Below are 21,901 nucleotides of genomic sequence, written 5' to 3'. Positions count from 1 at the left end.
AGTGCGTTGTCTATTGCTCCTTATTTTTCGCTTCACTTTAAAGAGCGCTTTTGTAGTAAAGCGCCCTCTAAGGTGCGCTGTCTATTCCAGTTTTTGGCGTAGTGGCTTTGAAAAATATTTTGCAAGATTCACGGGCAAATTTTGGGGTATGACAATATGCTATAAAGCATTCTTGTAAAAATAAACTAGTTAATATTTTGTACCCAAATAATTTTGGATTCTTTATTAGTAGTAAATTTAAGGTGTCTAGGATGATTAGATTTGAATCTATTTGACCATTTTAAATCATGCATTTTGCTGAAACGAGTAAGGCTCAAGGTGACTATTTCTACCATAATAATTGCATTTATGAACAATGTGATGGTTTTCTTTTTAGCAAGACATATATTCATAAAAGCCTTAGTGTTAATATTTGGTTGATAACCTAGACCTTATTTACTATATGAAAATGTTATTTCCTCCTTTAGTAAACTTACTTAATGTTTCATGCAAATCTTCAATTACAGTTCCTAAAGAAGCGTAGAGTTTTCAATTATTAATTTTTAAAACTTGTTTTCTAAGCAGTTAATTTCATCAACGATTCTTTCATTTTCATCTTCAAAGCATCTCACGTGATTTTTATACGATACAATAATTTTTTCTAACTCATCATTTTCTTTACTAATTTGTACAATAAAGTTATACATTTATGTATATGAAAGAGTGGTTATCTCATCATCTTCATAAGTAATTTTAAAACAAATGTTTATCTCTTCATTTTATTCTTCAGATGATGTTTTAAATAATTCTTCATATGCATATGAATTTTCTTGAGTGATCTATTTCTCATTTTGGAGTAATTTGTTGATCAAGTGACTCCAAACACAAGAGAGGACGGTGAATTGTGTTGGTTGAAAATAATGTTCGATTATAAAAATATTGATTTATAAAAATATTTAAGTTAATTTTATACAACTAACAAAAATAATAAACAAAATAGATGAAAGAATAATGAAAAGGAGATGAAGAGAAAGAAATACAACGTAAAGAAAATAAAGCGATGAAAAATAAAGGGTTAAGAAAAATAGAGAATGCACCATAGATTTATACATATTTGGCCTAATCATTTGGTTTTCTTTTTGTAATATCCCATGTTCCCTTACATGCTCAATTGATTGTCAATTGAGAGCAACTGAGTTCATATGTACTATATTTATTGTCGATTGAGACAGATTGAGTTTCTATATGCTCTAAATTTTGTCAATTAAGACCAATAGAGTAACCAGTGAACTCAAAAGAGATCAATCATTATTAAAAGAGACTGACATTTATTAATAAGTACAAGAATGAGCATTTTGTTAAGCTTAATAATTGGTCTAGTAGTAAGAAATATCATAAGATGATATTTTCTTTCTAATTTTCCTAACTACACATTATAATATAATATATATATATATATATATATATATATATATATATATATATATATATATATATATATATATATATATATATATACATGTGGTAGAAAGAAAAATAAGAAAAAAAGTGGATAAGAGGAAGAGAGAACCAGAAAAAGAAAAGAAGAGAAGAGAGAAAGGAAATAAAAAGAGGAAAAGAAGAAGAGTTTGGGGAGAAGAGGAAGAAAACAAGGAAATCATCATCATCGCCACCAAATCATCTCAATTTCTCCATCATCTTTATATTGCAAGGTGAGTTCTAAGATAGGATTTAACTTTGGGGGAGAAGAATCCATGTGTGGGAAACTAGGTTTTGTGTTGTTGTATTATCATGACATGATAAACATGTTATTGTTCTTTCTTCTATATATTATTGTTGTTTTTGCTTTTATGTTGGTGTTGTTGTCTTTGATTCTATGATTGCATATGTGTGTTGTTCTATGAAATTATGCCTCATAATTCCTTGATTGGTGTGAATTTATCATAGCTTATGTTTTAGAATGGTTTTGTGTGATTAAAATTGGAAAAAAAGGTGTTTAAAAGATGAATTTGTGAAGAAAAATGGTGGAATAATTGATTGGTCTTGAGTTTTACTGTCAAACAATTGATTGGTCTTCTTGCAAGAAGAAAAAAAAAACTGATTTTCCATTATGACAATCAATTGGTCCACCACCCCAATCGATTGGTCATGTCAAATTTTGTGAAGATACTTAACAGAACCTCCATGCAATTGATTGTCTAAAGAACCAATCAATTGGTTCTTCCTTGCTTTGCCTAAAACCACTTGTTTCATGTTTCTAAGCCACATTGGATGTACTATAAATTGTATCATGATGTGTATGCATTAGTTTAACATTAATTGGTAGATTCATATGAGTTTATGCATGTTTTAACCTAAGATCTCGCTTAGGTTAAATGATCGATTAATGAGTTTCGTAAGTCGGAATAAATGGATGTGTTAGGAAGCTAACATAGAAGTCTATGATATAGAGAGATGTCTCTATGACTTATTCCAATTAATCTTCCCCTTTAAGTATGGTGAACCCCCGTCATAGGATGATCGGATGAATGTTATGAGACTTGAAAGTGGAATAAGTTAGAATGAGGCGGGTGATATGATAACCTTGCTGATGGTTTTGTAATGTGTTGTCACCATGGATGCCTTATGTAGGTTATGAATTATATCAAAATGCATGCTTTATATTGTGAATTGTTGTTGTGTGGTTGTGTAATAACAAATTAAAAAACCTATGATGATAAGTGAGGAAACCTTAGGAAAGTAACTCGATTAATAACCTAGAAAGATAACTTAGGTTGTGAGATAACTTAAGTGGTGATGCTTGGACGCAAGGGTACCTCGGTGTGTATCGCAGACAAGTATTCACTTGATTAACAAATCAATATGCTTTGTATGTAACATGTGGAACAACATATGATGGATGGGATGATCACTCACTATATTTGATGGAAATATATGTGAGTTGGTGAATGTATCACCTAGTATTTGATGAATACCATGAAGAATGGGTTTTACATTTTGGTGAAGAGTTTTGCTTTGAAAGTCCTATTGTTGTTGAGAACTAATCACATATTCGGATGGTGCACATACCATTTCAGAGGCTTGTGTAAAGTAGTAAATGGGGGTGTGGCACTATTCGTGCCTCAATTGGGCCCGAGTCCCAACCATGACACACGTGGGGGGAAAGTGGACACCTAAATGGGTAAGATTCCCATACGTTGAAAGATACTCTAAATGGATTTGAGTCACATACGAGTGACGGTCTCTTAAATTGGGTTTGAGTCCCATATAGGGCCTGATATCCGTCATGAAAGTCAAATCATACGAGCATGCATGAACCGAGCCTGGCCTAGACGTAGGTCCGTTCGAGGATTAATGTTTCGTGGCTTTCAAATAGTGATTGACTGAGTTATGAGAACTCAGGTGGCATGTTTCCATACATTGCAGATATCCCTTAGACACTTAAGTCTTGGTTACGTGGTGTGAGTTATACACAAGTAACAAGATGAAGACTTGAGTTAGGATTTGATTAGAAACTTTGTAGAGCCGAGTGGACCCATAGGATATAAGAACTCATTGATATTATTATCTCGCCCAAATATCATTGTTGTTTTTCAGGTGTTATTTGTAGGTTATATGCAAGAGAAGTCGTCTGTTGATGTTTCAAAGCATCCTAGATTTTGTGATCTTCCGTTGTGGGTGGAGCGTAATGAAGATATTGCACTTAGTTCTTAGATTTTATTTTAGGAATTATTGCATAACATGTGCTATAGATGTAGATTTTATTTATGGACATGTATAAATAATATTGCCGTTAGGCACTTATGTTGTATTAGTACCAATTGATACTACATATAATATATTTTCTAGATGTATATTATACGGGGGTATTACAGTTGGTATCAGAGCAGGTTCGTTCTCGACCTAGCCTTGAAACATCATAACTAATTCTATTCCTGCCTCATATGTGTATTTTTTCAACATGATTCTTAATGTCACATTATGTAGTATTGAGCCCGATCAACCTAATTCTATGTGTGTGGTAGGTAGGATCATGGTTGACCGACCACGGGGATTCCAAAGGTTGTGTAGAGCTTGTGCTCCGAGGGTGGACTCAAGCCAAAAGTAGGAAGTAAGGGGAACCTGTAAGCTCAGTTGACGTCTCAGTAGGAGTTGTGATTCTGGTAACATGGAATTGTAGGGTGGTGTATGGTTCAAGCCATTATGTAGTGCTAATGGAGTTGGAAAGTTTAGAATTTCCATCAGATGTATTGTTGGAGTTTTGAAAAATACAGGAATCTGTTAGTGGAACAAGATTGACCCACTGGTATGGAATAAGTATTATAAGTGATCACATATAGTAAAGAAGAAAGGGCAGTTTTATTGCCCGTATGCTATAAGGTCTGGAAGTGAGGTAATGCATCGGTGTTTTAGCTTCTAAGGTCCCTAGAGCATCTTGGAAGAACAAAAGTGTATTCAGAATGGTACCTTCCAATTGGTTAAGGGATAGAAATATAGGGACGCTCAACATTCTGGTAAGGGTCTAAGATAATGGTGAAGTATCAGAAGAGGTTTGAGGATATGACTTCCTATTCTAGGTGGAACACGTATACACCGGGCGAAGGGTAGGAGATAAACCAAGTATACCGAGTCTTAGAAGGGAGATCAAGTTCAGGATGGTCCGCTTGGGATTCATTAAGAGATTATGATGGAAAGGCTGAGTTGCCCAATGATCTTTTGAAAGAGATTTATGTCAAAGAGAAAGCAAGCATTACATATAAAAGGAAGTTTTAGTAGGATTGGTTGAAGGAGGTTTGTGTTGAGATAAAGTGAAAGTAATTTGGACTCAAGAAAATTCTAGTCTAATGGTTCTATTATTTGAGTTAAGGGACTTACCTTAAAAGAGAAGCAAACATAAATTTTGGGAGCAGTGTAAACTTTGTAATATGACTATTATAACGAAATGCATTTCGGATAAAAGACATAATGGGATCATAAGGTTCTATTGAGTCTAAGATAGGAGCGTGCAGTTGATGTTCACATATGAAGTGGAATGGAGAAAGTTATACCTTGGTATTAAGAATTATGTGATAGTAGCATTATGGTCACAAGTGTGTGTAATTGATTACCTTGTTCTGAGATGGGTGTGGATTATCACACTCTTTACTTCGAGCAATGAATCTCGTGTTCTGAGAAGTTAAGTATGTGGTAAGCAACGATAGACAAACCAAGATTGAGTAGGAATAACTTGTTGAGAGTCAGGTTATTATTTATCTTACTAAGCAATGTTTGGATTGGTTGATCACAGAATATGATGTTCACACCTTGTTGGAACTAAGTGAATACAGACTTTCAGTTTTGTGTTTCATGGTAGATGTGCGAGTTAAGAAACGAGTTGCAAGTTATGGCAAGCCAAGTTGATAGTTTTGAAATTGGAAATTCTGAAGGTGTCTTGCATAGTTGACCATCGGTGGAGATGTCAAAGAAGTTAGACGTTCGGGGAACCAACCTAGAGAACCATATGATGTGAAGCTGGAAGAAACTTATTCAGTGGTGATCTTGAGGAGGACAGTTTAATATCTTGCATGTGTTTTAGTAAGGTGTAAAGCGGTTAGTCAGAACATGGCATTGGTTAATTCTCTCGGATTCATGGCACTGGATGTAGACCTCATGAGAGTGGTACCTGATGTGTATAGTGATGCTTTACCCTGTTGAAAGGATTTGAGAGTTATACTTCCAGGAAGGAGTGGGAATGAGATATTCCTGAAGCTAAGCACGTGACTCAGATTGTTTATGAGTAAGAATAAGCTAGAATTTTGGAAAATGAAGCAGGAGGTTAAGATGAATGATTTTGGATAGGAAGTGCAATGTTATCTCCAGATGTGTGAGTGAGTTGTGTGACTCTGTGAGTAGTATGAAAACTCACAATTGCGTCCTAGATTGGTTAAAGTTCTTTGGAAGCGTTGTCTCATCGATGAATTGAAATTATTTGTTGGTATTATTTTCCCACATGTGTGTCGGCAAGAGGGTTATTCTTCCTGGGAGTGATTGGTAAGGTTCTAGTACGGTTTTGGGAGAAGGTGCTCAGAGGGAAGTATGGATTTCCTATGAAGTTCTATAAGCCATTTAGTAGTACCTATGAATCCCATGTGTTCAATGGTGTTCAAATGGAAAGGGCACAATAAATAGTTTTGGATAAAAGAAAATTAGGAAGTTTCATGGAGGATCAAAGAGATAATTATTTGTAAGAATGAATGTAAGACAATCTCGTGCCAAGTTTGTTACCTTATTGGAACGGTACAAGAGAAGTGAAGCATCAGATGTAGACACTTGCAATATATAGTATCGAGTTAAGTGAAGTTGATGAGAATATCAATAGATGGATTATAAAGTTGTCACAATTGCTGAAGGATTTATAAGAGAAGAGTCACCAGTATTGTGTAGTCAAAGAATTAGTAAATGATCTCATGAAGTTCTAAGAGCATTGATTATCCAATCAAAATATGGAAGTCATGGGTTCCTGAAGGAGTTGTGACGAAGCAATTCAGAGCGGTATGTCAGGTGAACTAAGTAGGTAAAAGGTAGGAAGTTAATAGGAGATTGGAAATAAGGGTATGGTTAAGATCATGAAGTTTCAAGAGTTCATAAACAAGGAATTTTTCCAGTACATATAAGTTGAAAGATTTGAGTTTGTCAAAGGATTGAACTAAAGCAATGTTAAAAGTTGATCTAGGACGGTGATGCAAGAAGTGGTTCTTTCTGTGAGTGGAAGAAATCCAGGGGAGAATTTCAATTTAAGGGGGGTAGAGTGTAATATCCCATGTTCCCTTAAATCATCAATTGATTGTTAGCTGAGACCAATTGAGTTCTTATGTGCTCTATTTGTTATTAGTTGAAATAAATTGAGCTTCTATGTGCTCTAAATATTCTCAGTTGAGACAAATAGAGTAATCATTGGACTCAGAAGATACTAATCTTTATTAAAAGAGACTGACCTTTATTAATAAGTACACGAATGAGCATTTTGGTAACATTAATAATTGGTCTAGTAGTCAGAAATATTATAAGATGACATTTCCTTTCTAATTTTCCTAACCACATATTATAATATATTTTTATATATAAACATGGCGTGGAAAGAAAAAGAAGAAAAAGGTGGATAAGAGAAAGAGAAAACCAGAAAAAGAAAAGAAGAGAATAAAGAAAAGAAAAGAAGAGGGAAAGGAAATAAAAAGAGGAAAAGAAGAAGAGTTTGGGGAGAAGAACTGGTCGCTTGAACTGGGTTTGAGTCCCATGGAGGGCCTGATATCCACCGCGAAAGTCGAATCATACGACCAGCGTGAATCGAGTTTGGCCTAGACGTAGGTCCGTTCGGGGATTGATGTTTTATGGCATCCAAATAGCGATCGACTGAGTTATGAGAACTCAGGTAGCATATTTCCATACATTGCGGATGTCCCTTAGACACTTAAGTCTTGGTTACGTGGTGTGAGTGATACACAAGTAACAAGATGAATACTTGAGTTAGGATTTGATTAGAAACTTTGTAGACTCAAGTGAACCCATATGACATAGGAGAACTCACTGAGAGTATCATCTTCCCCAAATATCATTGTTGTTTTTCAGGTGTTATTTGCAGGTCATATGCAAGAAAAAAATGTTTGTTGGTGTTTCAAAGGATCTCCGCTTTTGTGATATTCCATTGTGGATGGAGTGCAATGAAGATATTGCATTTAGTTCTTAGATTTTCTTTTAGGTACTATTGTTTATCATGTGCTATAGATGTATATTTTATTTATGGACATGTATATATAAAGTTGTTCTTAGGCACTTGTGTTGTATCAATACCAATTAATACTATGTATAATATATTTTCTAGATGCATATTATACGAGGTGTTATATATTTCCTCTTAGAGTTTCACTAGAAATGTGAGCTTTTCATAAGTTAATGTACACCATGAACCTTCTTACAACTAAACAAAAATTTTAACGACCTAATCTCACAGCCAAACAAGAAATTTTAACAGATTAATCTCCAAACCAAACAAAAAAATTTAACAGATTAATCTCCAAACCAAACAAGAGATTTTAACAGACTAATCTCTAAACTAAATAGAGGTTTTAAGCAATTAAGCTTAATAACTAAACCCGGATTTTCAATTGTTACTTTTAAAAGTCAAATAACTTTTTTTAAAAGATATTATACAAGAGACAATACCTCTTAAACACAAGATAATCACGACACTGGTACAATAAAACTCTTACAAATATTTTTCACTCTTAAAACACTAAGACAACTTTGGCGAAGACTTGAAAATGTGTTCTTCTTAAGATCGCGGATTTAAATCTTGTTAGATACTAACAATCCATATTTTGAACTAGTTCATAGATTTTAAATGAAAATGAACCCACTAGTAGATGGTAGGATTGGTCAAATTTTAAAAAAAATGGTGTATACCAAAAAAATGTTTTCCTTAGGCTTTGTTTGAATTGATGAAATCGGATGGAGCGGAACATAATGTAGTGGAATGAAATGATATTCTATTGTTTGGTTCATTTAAAATCAGATGAAACGGAGCGGAATGAAGTGGTATGAATTTCATTTCATTCCATCACTTACCACTATTATCCTCTGATTTAGGCCGAATGAAAAACTTGACTTGTTCGATGTAAAATTTCCAAACAATGAAATGATTTCTTGGTTCGGCTATGCTCCATTCCACTTCATGATATTATGCATTTGATACTATTCCAACATAGCCGTAATCTAAATTTCAATGTGTACCAAATAAAGTTTTTTTTCCTTATGAAGGGTACCTCTGCAATTAACTTTTAATGTAAAGGTCAGAAATGTACACTCGGTAATTCCATGGCACATCCGTGATTAACTGCCAAAGTTTGTTGGATTCCAACCAAATGTCGTTCCTTTTCGATTCCTTGGAAAACATTTGGGCCAGCTCCGTTTGTGTTCACCACCACCTCTCCGCCGATCAATCTCCGGCGATCCCTCCGATCGATCTCCGGTATTATTTCCGTTAGTCCCTCTCAACATTACATCTATACGCATACACCTTCTGTTTCTGCATGCAATTATCACTTTAATAGTTATTTTCTGAGATTCAATTTCTGCAGTTATATACAACTGTTTTTTTTTGTGTGGATGAAATTGATTTGTACAGTAATTGAGATTGTTCGTTATTGTTTTGAATCTGATTTGTTGGATTTGGAATTGAAAAGGTGGGTGAAGAGAAATCTGGAACGATGAGCGAGGTATTTGATGGGTACGAGCGTCAGTATACTGAGTTATCCGCGAATCTTTCACGGCAGTGCACTGCAGCGTCTGGTCTTGATGGAGGTAATGGATTCTCTTTGTTTGATGTTAATGGTTTTGAGATTATGTTGATTGTGAAAAGAAAATGAGAAACTTGTTTTGCATTGTAAAACTAATGAACAGATATAAATTTAGGTGGAGCTTTTTTCACTATTGACTAGATATAAATTTAGGAGGAGCTTTTTTCATTGCAAAATCTCTTCGGATTTTTGGATGAGATTTGAAGAGTACATTCAGAACAAATTATGGAATCTAAACTTACTCTTCTAGAGCAATGTGTAGTTTTTTTTAGAAATGTGGGGTAGAGAAATTTGCTTAATATTTTTCTATATAATTTTTACAATAGAGATGAGTATGTTGCGTTGGATGTGTCGTAAGACTAAAACAAATAAAATTAGAAATGACAATATTAGTGAGAGTGTTAGGGCAACACGTATAGTAGCAAAGATGGTGAAAAATAGACTTGAGTGGTTTGGACATGTAGAGAGAAGACATGTACATTCTCTGGTAAGAATGGTAGATCAGATGGAGAGGAGTCAAACAACTAGAGGTAGAGAAAGACCTAAAAAAACTATAATAAAAGTTATTAAGAAAAATCTCGAATTAACGAATTGGATAAAAGCATGATTCTGGATAGAATATTAAAGTTGATCCATGTAGCCGATTCCATTTAATGGGATAAGTCTTAGTTGTTGTATAATTTTTGTGACATTTCATGCTTTCAAATATTGTATAAGAGCCAAAGTTAAAATAAGGTGACAATATTATAAATTGTAAGTAAAAGTGAAAACAAAGCGAGTTTTCTAATGACAGTTTGCTAGGTTGTGTAGAGTCAACTCTATTGGCAAATTGCAAAATTGGTTCATTTAATGTTTTTATAATAAGGGTGGTTGTAATTTTGATTTGTTAGTTCATAAAGATGTTGTGGAATTGAAGTTTAGCCTCAATTGTTCTTCATGGGTGTTTCTTTTTAAAGAGTGAAGTCTCATCTCCATTCCTTACAAGAAACTATAGAACCCGTTACTTAGAAAGAGAAAAGAAAATCAACATAGTTTCTCACAAAGATAAATCAGGCCACATAGTCCTTCGATCAACAGTGTTCTTCGCTAAAATCATGTGCGTGAACTTGCTTGATTGAGATCTCACGCCTTGGAATGCAGGGCAGTGTGAAACTTCTACCTTCTATGGCTACTAACTGCTCGTCCTCGAAAGCTAAATGCTTCATTTTTGAAGTTGTTGTCTGGCATATTGCAATTAGCGGATGTGATATTTATATGATCTTAAAATTTCTATTTAGCTAGTTTCTGCTTATGAAAATAAGAGTATGTTATGGGAAACATGAACACACATCTAAGGCTTGTTCAGTGTGAAATGCTAATTGAAGAGCATTTCCTTGTGATGATTTGTTTATATTGAATTGTTTTCATTGAAGAGGCTTAAGCTAAATTGTTAAGGTTGTTAGTTTTATTGTTCCACTTCTCCACACACGCAAAGAATTATATTTTTCCTCTTAATGACTTGCCAGTTACCATTTTGTGTTGTAGAACAGAAGAAGCAGAAACTTTCTGAAATAAAAGCGGGATTGGAGGATGCTGATTTGTTGGTATAATTGGACCTCTCTCCTTGTCCTCCTCCCTACCTGATATTTGACTCTAATAGTTCCCGTTTGAAAATTTTCAGATTCGGAAAATGGACCTTGAGGCTAGGAGTTTGCAGCCAAGTATGAAGGCCACCCTTCTTGCCAAATTAAGGGAATATAAAACTGATTTGAACAATTCGAAAAATGAAGTTAAAAGAATCACATCAGCTAATGTCAGTACGACTTCTCGAGATGCGTTGTTGGAGTTAGGAAGGGTTGATTCACTTGATGTACATCTCTTATCCATCCTTCCTCGGTTATTAATAGTTGTCAATCTTATTCTTTTTGAACTGTTAGTTTAGATTATTACTACGCATGTAAGAAGATGAAGATGCCAGTGGGAGCTCTGAGATCAGAATAGTGGTAAATTATATAGTGCTAAAGGCTTTTTTCTTGGTGGGGTTGGATAGCTCAATTAAAAGAGTCGTAAGAGTTAAAGGACCAAGGTTCAAGCCTTGGTAAAGGAGAAAATATTAACATAACAACTAGTATACTATCATTTAACCTAATAAAAGAGAGCCTTTTTCTTAGTTGAAGTCATGTGCTGTCTTCAAACAATGAGGAGTGGGAGGCATTGCCTGGTGCAGATGTGTTTAACTGAACATTGAATTCCTTTGACATTTGAATCCCACCTGTGTATCTATTCTCAATACTATTATGCTTCTTATTTACAGCCATATTTTAACCTCTCTTCACTTATTACATATTCTCATTGCTACTTATGGATGCTAGAACAGGTATCAAATGATCAAAAAGGAAGACTTTTAATGACTACTGAGAGATTAAATCAATCAACTGATAGAATAACAAACAGCAGAAAAACATTGCTGGAGACAGAGGAGCTCGGCGTCTCTATCCTCCAAGATTTGCATCAACAACGTCAATCTCTACTCCATGCCCATTCATCAGTAAGTTCCAGTGTTCTACCACTAGATTTACGTTTCGTAACATATTGGTCCCTTTCTGCCCAAATGATTTAGCTTTTGATATTCAAGGTCAACTAGTAAATACACCTATATAAGGCACTTCACTAATTAGAACTGTTTTCCCTGCGCGATTCTAATTTTCCATATGAGCTGATTTTTTTCCTCATCCAGCTCCATGGAGTGGATGATAACATTAGCAAAAGCAAGAAGATTTTGGCAGTCATGTCAAAAAGGATGAGCAGGAACAAATGGATTGTTGGCTCCTTGATGGCAGCTCTCGTCCTTGCAATCATATTAATTATATATTTTAAGTCTACACATTAGCCTACTAATTTTGATTGCTATATAGGTGTATCTCAGATTTTAAGTTTTTGCTGCTCATCAACGTGACAGTGTTTCAAAGAAAGTTATGGTATTTTATGCTTTCATTGTTCAATTACTTTTATGATACTTTAAACTAGCAATTGGTACTATGAAAAAAAAATATAAGTTGGCAAATTAAACAGGGGAATAGCAATAATTTGACGTCAATAAATTTTTTTGATTTCACTTTTCCAAAGTGATTTTTCAATTTATAGGATAGAATAATTGAAGCATTAATGAAAAAGAAACATGGGATATTTTAAAGTGCTATGCACTAATTTGTTGTGCTTGAACCACTGAATCCAGCAACTCAATCTTTATTTAAATATTGTAGTTTAAAGTTTAGACAACAATTTTTAGCATATTAATAATTGTAACAAAATAATAAAACCAATCGAAGTTTTAATTTTCTATAAACCCCATAATTAAACCATCAATTCCAGCTATTTAAACAAGTACAAGAAAAACCTTGGCAATTTCTCTGAACATTCCATATTATCCCTTTCAAGTGTTCAAAACAGTGGCCAGTCAACATTAGATTCTACTTGGGTGTTCAAAACAGTGTCCTGTTTTTCCTTTCTGCTTCACCTGTACTAGAACCCACATGTGAAAAGAACACCAGGTCCCATCAAAAAATGATTTTAGAATTGACCTACTTAATTCTAAGGATGATTGAGATTTTTGTACTCCCTAGAGAGGTATAGATGGTGAAAAGGCTTTTAGATTTGTCATAAAGTTTTGACTTAAAGTAGAATATTGGATAAAAACTCATTCATCAGGAAAATTTTAATGTGTCTTGACAATAAAATATGAAAGCACGGGCAGCTTTTATCAGTTCAAAAAAACATAAGCATGTTATGATGCTTTCAACTGCATTGGAAATGCCAATTGGAGGTACGGATCATTTGAAGAAGCAATTATACATTGGATCTGCAATTCCCCCATATGAAAGTAAGTGATGACCAATTAATGCCGATGTATAAAATTTCCATATAGGCAGATCCTTGACAGGATAATACAGGAATTGATTGGTCCTTCATCATTTGGATGACATAGATATCGATGTATTCAAGCATCCCTGGGAGACGAGTCTTCATCTTCTTGATCATCTTCATCAAATTCAACGGAAGGAGGCTGTCCATTAAGATCCACATTAGGACCATTCATCTTTCTGACAAACTGCCCCCTCACACGAGGCCGTCTTTCAGCAAGTTGTTTTCGATTGATATACCTAATTTTCTTATCAAAGCAGCGCTCTTTCTTTTTCTGTCTGAATTTGATCAATGCTGCTTCTCTCCTATCAACTTTACTTAAATTTGCTTCGGAAGGATTTGACCCTCCAAAGGTTGGCCACGAATTAGGTGTAGGAATCTGACCAGGTTGTAAGCACATAGTCATCGGGTAATACAGGTAAGACATCATGTCAATGGCATGAGCACCACCTTGTGGAACATGATTGTACTGGGCAATAATAGATGTAGCAGCATGATTCTGCAGGTCATTGTTTTGATGTATTTGTGCCGCTGAAGGCATCATAACATGATTAACAACTCCTGGCATATAATATGGATAAGCATGTTGTGCAACCATGTTTGACATTTCAAGCTCGGAACAAGATGTTCCATTTCTTGGATGCCTCAGACTGTTGTGATTCAAATTTTCTTCTCTGTAACAGTTTTCTTGTGAAGCTTCCATAGATGAAGGTGTAGTACAAGATCTCTCAATAGATAAAGAATCAGGTATACTATTGCTGCTAGGGAAGTCATCTTGCCATTGACTTTCACATGTTTCTCCATTTTCGCATATTTCAAGGTCATTAACCCCTTGTTGAGCAGATGCTTGATGCATAACTTCCATCCGCACATGTGCAGCGGGATTGTTGTCAACATGAATGATCCCTTCAATGTTTCTCTTTAGCAACGATGCTTTAACATATGTGAAGAAGGCTGATGACTCCCCAACCCCGATCCTTAGTTCACTCTTCTTTGGACCAGATGAAAAATGTTCTACAAAATTACCAATATCATCAAAGAGAAAACAATATATGGATACGACATATCATGCAAGTAAAATAATATTTTGCTCAGTATTAGGAACTCAAAAATCCCGTTTAGATTAAAGTCATTTCAAATTAGAAACTATGGAGCTACTCCCCCGCTCCCCGTCCTCACACTACCATCGGAGAGACTTCCTCCCCCAGTCTCGTCCTAGGTGGGAAAAATTCCCTGCTCACATGTCCCTGAATAAGGCAGGCCCCGAGGGGATCTGTTAGGTTTTGACAGAAAAGGATAAAATTAAGATAAAGAATAGAGACCGATGAAAAATAATGATTGTTTATTATATGATTGTAAGAGAATTTACAGAAAATTCAACGATCTAACTGCCACAGAGCTATGCTCTTATGGAGTGCTTAACAGCCCTCCATCCAATGATTACTCTATGATTCTTTAAGATAAGATTCCAATTCCCTTCCCACATTATTTATGCTACAGTCTAACAGTATTGGCTAGGACCATTACTCTCTCTCTCTCTTCCACCTCATAGCTATCACATGGTGTGAGATCCTCTTTTCCTTCTAGAATAAACCTGTCAGGTCTTAGCACTCTTAGGCCCAATATGATTGGTCACTTTCATATCTGGCCCATCTTCATTCACTTGGTCCCTAACAATACCTCCTTCTAGAAAAGCTACCTTGTCCTCAAGGTTAAATTCAGGAAATTGATTTGTTATGGTCTCCATGTCTTCCCAAGTAGCCTCATCCACAACCCTGTTAGTCCACTGAATTAAAACTTGTTTAACTCTCTGTTCTCCTAGTCCATTGAAACGTGTGACTAAAACTCTTTCAGGCACAAACTGCTCCACACAACTCCCTTCAACTTCTTGGGGCAATTCACTATCCACTGCATATCTCCAATTGCCCTTTTTAACAGAGAAACATGAAAAACTGGATGTACCCTTGATCCCTCGGGTAATCTAAGCTTATATGCAACAGCTCCAATCCTTTCCACAATCTGAAACGGACCATAACATCTAGCTTCCAATTTAGCATTAATCCTAGATCCTACTGATTGTTGTCTGCGTGGACGTAGCTTCAAGAACACCCATTCTCCAAAACTAAAACTGGATTCTATCCGCTTCTCATATGCAAAATACTTCATACGGTCTTGAGCTCTAAGATGCTTGAGTGCCTCATCTCATTCTTCCAACTCTTTTTGAACTGCAGCCACCCTTGTTTCACCTTGCAAGAGTCTTGCAATAACTGGAGGTTTCCTTCCATAGACTAACTCAAAAGGTGGGCTCCATGTGGACACATGAAATATTGTATTAAACCAAAACTCTGCCCAGGGAACTCAAGACAGCCAGGATTTTGGTTGGTCCGCAATGAAGCATCTCAAATAAGTCTCCAAACATCGATTGGCGACTTCCGTTTGGCCACCCGTTTCGGGTGATAAGCTGAGCTCATCTTCAAAGATGTACTTGCAACCTGAAAAGTTCGGTCCAAAAATTACTGATGAACAGGGGATCACGGTCACTAACAACTATTGTAGGTAAACCATGAAGTCATATAACTTCTCTGGCAAAGACTTCAGCTACTGTTCTTGCAGTATAAGGTCTTTTGAGAGGGATGAAATGACAGTATTTTGACAGCCTATCTACTACCACAAACACAACTTCAAACACACGGGATTTTGGCAAACCTATGATAAAGTCCATTGAGACATTTTCCCATACTGTTGAGGGAACGGGCAAAGGTTGTAATAAACCCCCAGATGCGATAGCTAAGTACTTTTGTCGCTGACAAACATCACAAGCCTTCACATAAGCCTGCACCCTTGCTTTCATCCCTATCCAATATACATTAGCAGCTAAACGTCTGTAGGTGCAATAAAAACCGGAATGCCCACCTTCCAGAGTAATATGAAATTCAACCAACATTTTGGGAATCATTAAAGATTGTGCAAACAACACTAAACGGTCCTCTGTAATACCCTAATCTTCACCCCTAAGATCCCTTATCATTTGCATAACATCAAGGTCATCAAATACTTTTATGTATATCCTTATGCTTGGCTAACCCCACAAAAATACAAAAGAATATATGTCTTGCTTTGCTTTGTTTGCAAGTTAGGGTTTTGGCATCAAGAAGTTCAAGGGATGGGTCAATCAAGGCTTACTGTGATCATAAATATCTCAAGATGATCAAAAGTCTCCCTCCATCAACAATCAAAGTTTGTACTCACCTGAATTCAAGTTCATCAAGCCACAATTCATCTGGCACTCCAATTTAGGGTTTTTGATCAAAATCAGCTTAATGTTGACTCTTTGACCAAAGCATGATCCTAAGATCCCTTATCATTTGCATAACATCAAGGTCATCAAATACTTTTATGTATATCCTTATGCTTGGCTAACCCCACAAAAATACAAAAGAATAATGTCTTGCTTTGCTTTGTTTGCAAGTTAAGGTTTTGGCATCAAGAAGTTCAAGGGATGGGTCAATCAAGGCTTACTGTGATCATAAATATCTCAAGATGATCAAAAGTCTCCCTCCATCAACAATCAAAGTTTGTACTCACCTCAATTCAAGTTCATCAAGCCACAATTCATCTGACACTCCAAATTAGGGTTTTTGATCAAAATCAGCTTAATGTTGACTCTTTGACCAAAGCATAATCCTATGGCTTGAGGCATGATCCAAGGTCCTCAAATGTGTCCTCATAACCCACTCACATGATTAACATGGCTCAAGAAGTTAGGTTCAGAGCAAATGAAAGTTTTGAACACAACTGGTGAAAAGTCAACAGATGCCTAAAGTCAAAGTTTGACTTTTAAGATTTTTGGTCAACCATGGACTTTTCAAGTCAAGGATCATGAAAATATGATCAATGAAGTCATTTGATCAAGTTTAATCAAGAAAATCAAGGTTACTTGCAAAAGGGGCAAAGATGGAGAATTTGGATTTTTTACTAAGTCCCTAAAAATCATATCCAAGTACCCAACTTTTCAAGGTCATAACTTGTGATCCAAACCATCATTTTCTTTGCTCCAATGATCAAATTAAAGATCTTGCTTCGTACTTCAACTTTGTCCTAGGTGATGAAACCCCAAAAATGCATGGATGAGGAGACATGAGGCCACGAAGTGGAGGATTTATTTGCTCTTCAAGTGATAAAACACTTAGTCAAATTTTCAGGATGACCTAATCAAGTGACCAACTTTATGCCAAATTTTCACCAAGATCCCAATTGATTCAAGCAAAGTGCTCAACATGAAAGTTGTAGATCATGATTCCATCTTTCCAAAATGTCCAAGAGCAAGAATTTTCCATGCTTGAGCTAAGAGAATCGAATTTGGGAAGATAGCATCATGAAGTAATTCACAAGTCAAGTTACAAGCCAAGTTGCATTGCAAATCCAAGCAAATCTGCAAGATCTCCAAGTACAGGTCTTTCTTGCTTCCAAATCTCACTCTAATCAGAAGATTTCACACACTTTTGAACCATTATCCAAACAACTAAGCCATTACATAATGAATCATTCCATTTTTGGCATAAAGGTCACATTTCCACTTGTGTAAAGTGACTTTAATCCAACAATTAGTACCATTGAGCTCCCAAATGGCTTTGGTTCTGATACACACCAACTCTAAACCTCAAGTCAACTCCTATGCTTCAGAAAAAGCAATGCCAAACACTCCATGCACTTCATGCTTTTGCCATGCTTCCCACTTGGTGTTTTGTGCAAAAATCAACCAAGCAAGCAAACCAGTACAAAACACAATTATTTTATGATATCTGAGGCTTCTAAAACCCTCAAGGATCACTATAAATAGAGGGCAAGGCCTCAGCTATCACACACCAAGCTTTTCAAGAGAAACTCAATTCTTGAGAGCTTTTCAACCTTAACCTCCATTCTCTCATTTTGCTCGTGCATTCTACAAACTAAGGGTTCCAATCATCTTCTGGGAACTCATAAGCATTATGAGGGGCATCAAAAAGAAGCTGGAAGTAGTATTGAAGAGGCATTGGACCTTGCTCCAATGGGTATATTCTTGATTTCGAAACTCACTATACATGCATCATTTCCATTTGATTTCTGAAGCAGACATGTAACATTTGTTGTGTTAAGATTGATCATTAGCTTATATGTCATTTATCTTGTTCCAAATCTGTAATCTTCGCCTCCATGTTTGCTATTGTTTTCTTCTTTGGCGGCATCAACAGACATTTCCTTCACTGGCTCCCTCTACAGATTTGACAGGTCGGACCCATGTTAGGTTCTGACAGAAAAGGGTAAAATTAAGATAAAGAATAGAGACTGGTGAAAAATAATGATTGTTTATTGTATGATTGTAAGAGAATTTATAGAAGATTAAATGATCTAACTGTCACAGAGCTATGCTCCTATGGAGTGCTTAAAAGCCCTTCATCCAATGATTACTCTATGATTCTTCTAAGATAAGATTCCAATTCCCTTCCCACATCATTTATGCTAAAGTCTATCAGTATTGGCTAGGGCCAATACTCTCTCTCTCTCTGCCACCTCATAGTTATCACATGGTGTGAGATCCTCTTTTCTTTTTAGAATAAACCTGCCCGACTTAACACTCTTAGGCCCAATATGATTGGTCACTTCCATATCTGGCTCATCTTCATTCACTTGGTCCCTAAAAGGATCCCCCATCTACGTATACGTATTTTGACATTTGTAAAGTATAGAAGGCGGGCGCAAAGTACCACATGTAACTGTGCGAACTACCATAAGTAATGATTCAATTACATGAACAAATATACACTTACAAACAAAATTGCCTAAAAGGTGGGGGAAATATGAGAAAACCAAATTAAATAATTATTTAATTCGTTTTATGGAATTCAATAGCCACAATGGGTTGTTCTAACTTCTAACAATATTTTTGAAGTAGTTGGCCATTACACTACAACCTCAATGCTAATCCAAAAATAACAATTACATGAAAGACGAATAAAGAAGAGAAGCACACCTGTCCTCTGAACATTTATTCCAATGGCATCAGGCTGGCATTCAGAAGCATGGTCATCTGGAGGTTCCTCAACAGCAGCGGCATTTGCAATAGTAGACTGATAAGGTAATTTATATACATTGAAATAGCTACATATGAAAGCATCTCTGATATGAAGTAATAAGCAGCTATATTACAGTATCTACTCCCATTAAGCAGTAGCTGGGTGAATAAAAAGATATTTAATTAATTCTAAATCATCGAAACCCATTTTTTTATACACAATACTAACATCTGTTTCTAGTTTTTACACAATTGGATTACCTATGATTCTGTGCATGGACACTGTTAGAGTTTCAGAATTCTATGAACTTCATAATTGGTTTTCGTGTGGATTTTTGAAATGTTAGAGAAAATAAATAGAGACAGATGGGGATAAACATATACGGCATCGCATGTACGCATACAGTGTCTGTATTTGTCTGATGTTTCAAATAAGACAACTGTTTTTAAATACTACTTTTTAACGCTCACCTCGTGCTCTTGTTGGGATGATGTTCCTGTCTCTGGAATGGTGCTTCTTTTGGACCTATCATCGGTGTCATCAGAGAACAAAGTGGTACTATTTGTATTGGCATCACTAGGCTCTGATGCTACCAGATCAAAGTCATAATTTAACATGTTCTTCTCTGCAAGTCCAAGCTGCCAGCATAAATACAAAAACTATTTCAATTTGAAATGGGAAAGGTCTATGCATGAATGGAGAATCCAGAGAAAAGTGTTGTAGGTAGACATGCAAAGAGCAAAATCAATGGTTGACAACCTAAGGGATGAATGAACCATAAAAAATATGAAGATCAATAGATATGAAGTTGAACAATACAAACCATGCGCCTCCTTCTCCACATGTGCGTCCACAAATTTAATAGCTCATTTGTGCGTAAAGGCTTTACTAGATAATCTGCTGCTCCAAGTTTCAAGCATTTGACAACAACGGATACCTCATCTTGTGCAGACATCACTTATAAAAACAAGATATTCAAAACATGATGAGAAGAAGAACATGTAATTTGGTTAAATTCAAGAGTTATACTGGTTTGTCAGAACAAAGTAAATAACCAAATCTTACTTATAACAGGAATTCTGCGCAATTCTTTGTCTCGGGCAATGTATTTCAACATCTTCACACCCTTCTTCTTCGGAAGGCGAACTTCAGCTAATATGAGATCTATATGTTCACTCTCTGCATTCAGTGCATCAATTACCTGTCTTGCTGACTTCACTGATATAACTGTCAAGCATGAGGAACAAAGCAACAACAAAAACCATAGATTATCAACAAAATAGAGCAAGAGAAAAAAATGATTAAATAAATAAAAAACAGATTTCAGAGTGGATTCATACATACATACATACCCTGATAACAACATCTCAACAAAAGTGTAACAACCTCTTGAGAGCTATTAGAATCGTTATCACAAAGCAAAATCTTTACTTTACTTCTATCAACAAAACCATCACCCATCTTACACTTATTCACACCACTTGTTTCTCTATTCAGATCAAGCCCCTTTCTCTCCATACTAAAAAAAGAACTACTCAAAACAAAAACCCTTCACCTTCCCAAAACCTCACTGAGCAAAACCATTGATTTAAGCCATAAAACTAAGAACTCGTGATTCTCCAAGTTGACCAACTCTCTGAATCCGACAAAACCAGAACGACGTTTCGATGGCGCATCTTAGCGGAGCTTCGTAACATTATTACATTTTATAAAAATTGAAATTCGATGATTTCGAAAAGATGAAGCATTGTTGCAACTTGGGGTTTGATTTTAGCGTAAGAAATGGTGGTGACTAACATACGCGGGAGGGGTGCGCTGTGCGCACATGGAGCAGGGTAGGAGAAAGGAGGGACGTGGAAAAGAGAGAGAAAAAGTGCAATAAAAAAATAGGGAAGGGGAATGGGTGTTAGGATAGTTGGGTAGCGATAGAGGAGAAGACACGTCATTCGTAGATCTTTCTTTACTCAATTCAAGACTCAAGTGGGGTACACGTCCAAAATATTCCTCACTAGTCACTAGTATGAAATCTTGTTGAATAAATTACATTGCATCTATCAACGTGTTTGCGAGTCGGTTTGTTTCGGTTTTGAGAAAATAAGATGTTTAGATCAATCAAAATTATATAGATTGTTTTTATTAAATTTTCATATCTTTTTTATAAAGTTCAAACCAAATCAAATCGAAAAATAATAGGTTGATTTGTGTTGGAATGATTGAATACATTAAAAATAAGGTAAAAATATTTTTAAAAAATATCAAATTTATATCGATTAATTTTCGTTTTTCGTTTTTTTATATAAGTTTTGAATGTCACAAATAACATTTTATTTTTTTCTTCTTGAAGTTTAATATTTTACATTAATTTCTATGATAATGATGTTATAAATTATATGAATTAATATGATTGGTTTGGATAGACGGACTCGCGAGGAGAATTTTGAAAATCAATTGTCCGAAACAATTAACATCAAATTTCATTAGTTTGATTTGATTTTTGACGGCAACAATTCATAGACATTAAAAATCAAATTTTACAATTTTAAATTTAAAAGATGTAGTGTTGGTTTGTCACCTCTACCCCTTGTATATCCTCTCTTTAGGCTTGATAAGATGTTTATCCTCCTCGTCTCCAACAAT

At 35.5% G+C, this 21,901-nt stretch overlaps 2 protein-coding genes across 4 annotated transcripts; one reads left to right on the top strand and one right to left on the bottom strand.

The window, feature by feature from the left end:
• Positions 1-8,723: 8,723 nt before the first annotated feature.
• On the top strand, positions 8,724-12,292 carry LOC127085413 (vesicle transport v-SNARE 13). Of its 2 annotated transcripts, none has more exons than XM_051025926.1 (6): positions 8,724-8,983; positions 9,198-9,315; positions 10,836-10,894; positions 10,972-11,160; positions 11,668-11,838; positions 12,028-12,292. In XM_051025926.1, the coding sequence occupies exons 2-6, from the start codon at positions 9,222-9,224 to the stop codon at positions 12,178-12,180; spliced, it is 666 nt and encodes a 221-aa protein (XP_050881883.1). In that variant the 5' UTR covers positions 8,724-8,983; positions 9,198-9,221; the 3' UTR covers positions 12,181-12,292. The 2 variants fall into 2 exon arrangements, with proteins under 2 accessions (XP_050881883.1, XP_050881885.1); XM_051025928.1 differs by having other exon boundaries at positions 8,724-8,994.
• A 683-nt stretch (positions 12,293-12,975) lies between these two features.
• On the bottom strand, positions 12,976-21,336 carry LOC127085412 (two-component response regulator-like APRR1). Of its 2 annotated transcripts, none has more exons than XM_051025925.1 (6): positions 20,609-21,336; positions 20,330-20,491; positions 20,088-20,221; positions 19,735-19,902; positions 19,222-19,318; positions 12,976-14,225 (listed from the first exon to the last, which is right to left on the bottom strand). In XM_051025925.1, exons 1-6 carry the CDS (start codon positions 20,628-20,630, stop codon positions 13,288-13,290), a joined length of 1,521 nt encoding a protein of 506 aa, XP_050881882.1. In that variant the 5' UTR covers positions 20,631-21,336; the 3' UTR covers positions 12,976-13,287. The 2 variants fall into 2 exon arrangements, with proteins under 2 accessions (XP_050881882.1, XP_050881881.1); XM_051025924.1 differs by having other exon boundaries at positions 20,617-21,336.
• Between the last annotated feature and the right edge of the window lie 565 nt (positions 21,337-21,901).

This window comes from Lathyrus oleraceus, chromosome 5 (genome assembly GCF_024323335.1).
Source record: "Lathyrus oleraceus cultivar Zhongwan6 chromosome 5, CAAS_Psat_ZW6_1.0, whole genome shotgun sequence".
NCBI lineage: Eukaryota > Viridiplantae > Streptophyta > Magnoliopsida > Fabales > Fabaceae > Lathyrus > Lathyrus oleraceus.
Note: the sequence above shows the minus strand (reverse complement) of the source record. Positions and strands in the feature narration are given on the sequence as shown.

Bases quoted from the DNA above. Each gene is read 5' to 3' on its own strand.
- LOC127085413 (XM_051025926.1), top strand. From the start codon at position 9,222: ATGAGCGAGGTATTTGATGGGTACGAGCGTCAGTATACTGAGTTATCC. The intron at 9,316-10,835 runs GTAATGGATTCT...TTTGTGTTGTAG, and splicing joins AGCGTCTGGTCTTGATGGAG to AACAGAAGAAGCAGAAACTT. The intron at 11,161-11,667 runs GTACATCTCTTA...ATGCTAGAACAG, and splicing joins GAAGGGTTGATTCACTTGAT to GTATCAAATGATCAAAAAGG.
- LOC127085412 (XM_051025924.1), bottom strand. From the start codon at position 20,782: ATGGAGAGAAAGGGGCTTGATCTGAATAGAGAAACAAGTGGTGTGAAT. The intron at 20,492-20,616 runs GTATGTATGTAT...CATGCTTGACAG, and splicing joins GTTGAGATGTTGTTATCAGG to TTATATCAGTGAAGTCAGCA. The intron at 14,226-19,221 runs GTGTGCTTCTCT...GTAATTTTGTAG, and splicing joins AATAAATGTTCAGAGGACAG to AACATTTTTCATCTGGTCCA.